Source organism: Crocuta crocuta, unplaced genomic scaffold, assembly GCF_008692635.1.
Source record: "Crocuta crocuta isolate KB4526 unplaced genomic scaffold, BGI_CrCroc_1.0 scaffold81, whole genome shotgun sequence".
NCBI classification, from domain to species: domain Eukaryota; kingdom Metazoa; phylum Chordata; class Mammalia; order Carnivora; family Hyaenidae; genus Crocuta; species Crocuta crocuta.
Genome location: NW_027527808.1, coordinates 3370972 through 3375072, shown reverse-complemented (window position 1 = coordinate 3375072; position 4101 = coordinate 3370972). Strand labels below are relative to the sequence as shown.

Genomic DNA, 4101 nt, shown 5'->3' with positions numbered 1-4101 from the left:
GTAACATTTCAATGCATGGAGGGTGGTTTTGCAAGCCTCAATTATTACATTGAGGGACTTTATAGACTCTGGATCTTAATACAAGCTGATCAGAGGCAGTGATGTAGAACATGGAGTGTACTCTCTAAGATGTAGGTTCCAATCCAGCCCTACTACTTCCTATATCCTTTAACAGATTAGCTGGTCAAAGCCTGATTTCTTATTTACAGAATAGAGATAATGGTACTAGTTCCTGGCGATCATGCATACAAAGCTTTAGCCCAATGTTTACAAGCTATTCCTCCAAATGTGAACTACAGACATTTGTATTTGGGGTTGAGAAATAGAACAAGGGGTCATTAGAATTCTGGTTATTCTTTATATATAAACACAGACAACATTTTAGAACTGAATTACTTCTATCGCTTTTGTTAATGAGCATACTGTGTTCTTCCAAAGTTGGTGTTTCTCCTCAGTGAGGGCAGTGATTTGACCTTGTGTCCAGATATGCCTCAACCTCTAGATCACTGCCTAGCACACAGTATGTCCTCAGAAAGTTAATTAAGAGAATTTTGGGGTGCAGAATTCCTGAATAATAGTTATAACTATACCACTAAAAGTATGATCATTGGTCAATGATGGTAATTTAACTTTAATTCTAATATTTAAATTATAAAGTTTATGTAATCATTTTTAATGAGAATAGTCTTTGCCAGAAATTTAAGATCTTTGAGTTGATACAAGTTCTAATAGTGTAGGGCAAGCTTAAATGATTAGTAGTGTATCTGCCACAGAAGTTGCTCTACACATAAATTACTAAAATATGATCTCAATTTATTACCTTCAAGCCTACTCCAGAATGTATTCTATTCATACTTATCAAAATTCACCACTAATTTCATATGAAATTGAAAAAAGCATACAACACTGGCATAGCACACATTTATTTACTAACCAAAGGGATGATCCTAATTAAATCAACACTTTGAAATAGCTGCATGTAAAATGTTTGTGATAAAGATAATTGAACACAGTGATGAAAAAAGAAAAGCATATGGAGATTTGCTCATTGAACTGAGCTTGTTCATCCTCACAGCTAATTCCTGTCCAAATGATGATGGAATTTTTACTCTACTTTTTCATAGACCCGAGTACAGGTGATATTGTTCATGACGCACTCCTGGAAGAACGATATTAAAGAATCAGGTTAGTCTTGCATCCCAGAACAATGGTCGTAGTTTAATACTAGGATCAGTGTCTTATAAAACTGTAATCTACTTCATAGATGGACAAAACGCTCTTTTTTGAGAGACTAAATGTGCGCATGCATGTGGGGAAAGGGCAAAGAGAGAGGGAGGGGGAATCTTAAGCAGGCTCCATGCCCAGTACAGAGCCATGTGGAGTTCCATCTCATAAACCATGAGATCATGACCCGAGCCAAAATCAAGAGCCGGACACCTGACCGACTGATGCCTGAGCCATCCAGGCACCCCAGAAAATGCATTTTAAAATTCCTGGGTTTGAAAAGTTCAAACCCATTATTCTGCTTATGATGCGTGTATGGTTTACGGCAAACGAAAGCACTGATTTGCAAAATCTAAAGTTCTCATGTTCATGATCAGTGCTATGGAACAGTTATGTGAACTATCAACGGTAATTAGAAGTTTGGCACTTACCACTACTAATTTCCCATCTTCCAATTTTCTTGTTATTGTGCTTTCCTTTCCATCCCATTCCTGATGTTGAACCAACGCGCCATTTGTAAAGGTGCAGACAGTCTGCCAAAATAACACTTTTTAATCTTCCAAAGTATGTTACAAGAGAGTTTCCATGACTCATAACTTCCTTAATCAACATTTTTTCATCTTTCCTTTCTGGGTCCACTTCATTAACCCATACCGACTGTTTTCATAATATAGTTTGTGCTTTTCACTCTAGATTCCCATAAGAGACACTCATTCTCTCTCATGTTTCTTAAACTATTTTTTTCAAAATACACTAAGTTATGAAGCTGGTACTTTCACTAACTTCTCAAACTCAATTTATAAAACAGTTTGACTTTTTCAGTAAGTTTTGCCCATAAAAAGTAAAAATATTACTAATACAACCTATCATTCTAGAAGCCTCTGTGATTTTGTTATGACTGACCTGAGTTTTTCTGCCATCAGCTGTAGTTTCTTCAAATTTCTCTCCCAGGTTACATGAAAACTGTGTTGTTTTCAGAGTGCTCTCAGTTTTTATGGTGAGGTTCTTGCCATCAGAAGAGATGATGCAATCTGGTTTGGCCATTGCACCCACTTTTCGCAGAGCCATGCCCACTCCTGTAGAATGTTATATCATGTTAAATAACAGGAAGGCCCAGGCTATGGTTTAGATAATAAATGCAGTCGTTCAACTGTAGTTACTATGTTCTACATATTTTCACTTATTCACTTCTCAATAGCAAGTGTACACACAAATCCAGTGCTACCATTTGGCAGCACTTAACATGTAATAATTAACAGGAAGCCTTGTAACGACTGTGTGCGGGGTAGGACTCTCTCCATTTTATAAGAGGAGAAAGTGAGACACTGAAGTTACTTACCCAAGATCATCCAGCTAGGAAGTGATGGGGCTGGGAACCAAAAGAATAGACAGTTTGGCTATGGCTATGAGTGGCCAAACTCAGCCTGTGGCCACCATGCTATGCTGGTCTTCAGAAAGTCAGGGAAGAAATCCAGACTTCTAAAACTGATCTACTCAATTCTGCCAAATGTTGTATTATAGGACTCTAGCACACAGTCTGACACACACAAGGCTCTTGATAAATCTCTGATTAATAACTACACAAAATCCAAATCAACTCTATTCAAATAGAACAGTGTTTCAAGAATTAACTGCACAATCCTGATGCTAATAAACTGGGAAATTTTTACCCTCAAAAACAGTAAACATTTCAGAGCTGTATAACTCAATTACTATACTGATATCACATCGAATTTATAATCTATGTATTTCTCCTTAATGTTACCATTTACAAGGAAATTTAGATCTAGGCCAAATTCTGGTTTCACAGATGAGTCTATAACCTAAGCGAAAATCACTGGCTTGATGATAAAAAACTCAGCTAGGCTTGAAATGTCTTCTTGGTGCCTTCTCTTTTGTCATTGTGGGGGCTGGTGCCTTGTGTTATTAGTGAGTGATTATTTATTCTCACTTTGGACAAACAAAGGGCTCTGCTCTTCCCACACCTTGATTGCTCTCTAAGGAACTGAGCCTTGACATCCTTCATGACTCTAGAGCCCTGGAAATAAGCCATCCGATCAACACATTCACTTTCAGTGGGCAGAGAAATGGCATTCTTTATGTGGTCCTCACGCAAGTGAACACACACAAACACATCTTGGATATGAGTGAAATAAATGGCTTTCTCCAGAGTTACCTTGATCTAGACTTACAGCACAAAAAAGGAAAATAGTGCGTTTTAGCTTTACTCACAGTATCATAAATGCACTCAAGAGTCACCACAGGACCAGCTTGAAGCTGCCACTGTCTTGGACAAAAGGCTAATGAAGGAGCGTTTCTGAAGTGCCAGGGGGACTAGGTCTCAATAGAGGGTCTTTGTAGTAAGTTTTGCACCAGAAAGGAGTCATGCTTGTGAGATGGGCAGCTTCTACAGCACCCTGAGGGTCCCAGCAGTCGTCTTAGGGCTGGAAGCCCCTTTCCAGATAAGATCCTCGCTATTATATTCCATCCCACTCCCTAGTGGCTCCCTAGTGGCCTGCGACAAAGGTCATTTTTGTCTGCTAATCCACCCAGTGTGTCAAGGTACATAGAGATCGTTGGCACTGGCTTGGAAAAGGACAAGAATAGAGAATCAAGGACTGTTCTGAGTGAGAGGGAGAACTGGAGTGTTCCTCCGGGGGGTCCCAGTCCTGCAAGGCTGCAAGCAGTCCAGGGCTTCTGCAGGGCCACGCCCATGTGGCAAGCAGCTGGGAAGCTGGCGAGGGAGGGCTCTGCGGCGTCTGGCTGCGGTGTCCCAGCACAACCGCCTCCCCCTCAACACGCCGGGGGCAGGGCAGCGGGAGGGCACCCCCTCGCTCGGCAGGCCTCGCCGTTTCCCGGGCACAGGCAGCCAGCCCA

General features: G+C 40.6%; 1 protein-coding gene across 1 annotated transcript in view; it reads right to left on the bottom strand.

Moving 5' to 3' along the window:
- Nucleotides 1-907: 907 nt before the first annotated feature.
- FABP5 (fatty acid binding protein 5) overlaps nt 908-4101 on the bottom strand; it is a 4076-nt gene continuing 882 nt past the window's right edge. Inside the window, exons 2-4 of the mRNA XM_077774431.1 lie at nt 2128-2300; nt 1656-1757; nt 908-1159 (exon numbers count right to left, since the gene is read on the bottom strand). Of these exons, the coding sequence (XP_077630557.1) occupies nt 1106-1159; nt 1656-1757; nt 2128-2300 (329 nt within the window). The 3' untranslated portion in view covers nt 908-1105. The remainder of the gene's footprint in view (nt 1160-1655; nt 1758-2127; nt 2301-4101) is intronic.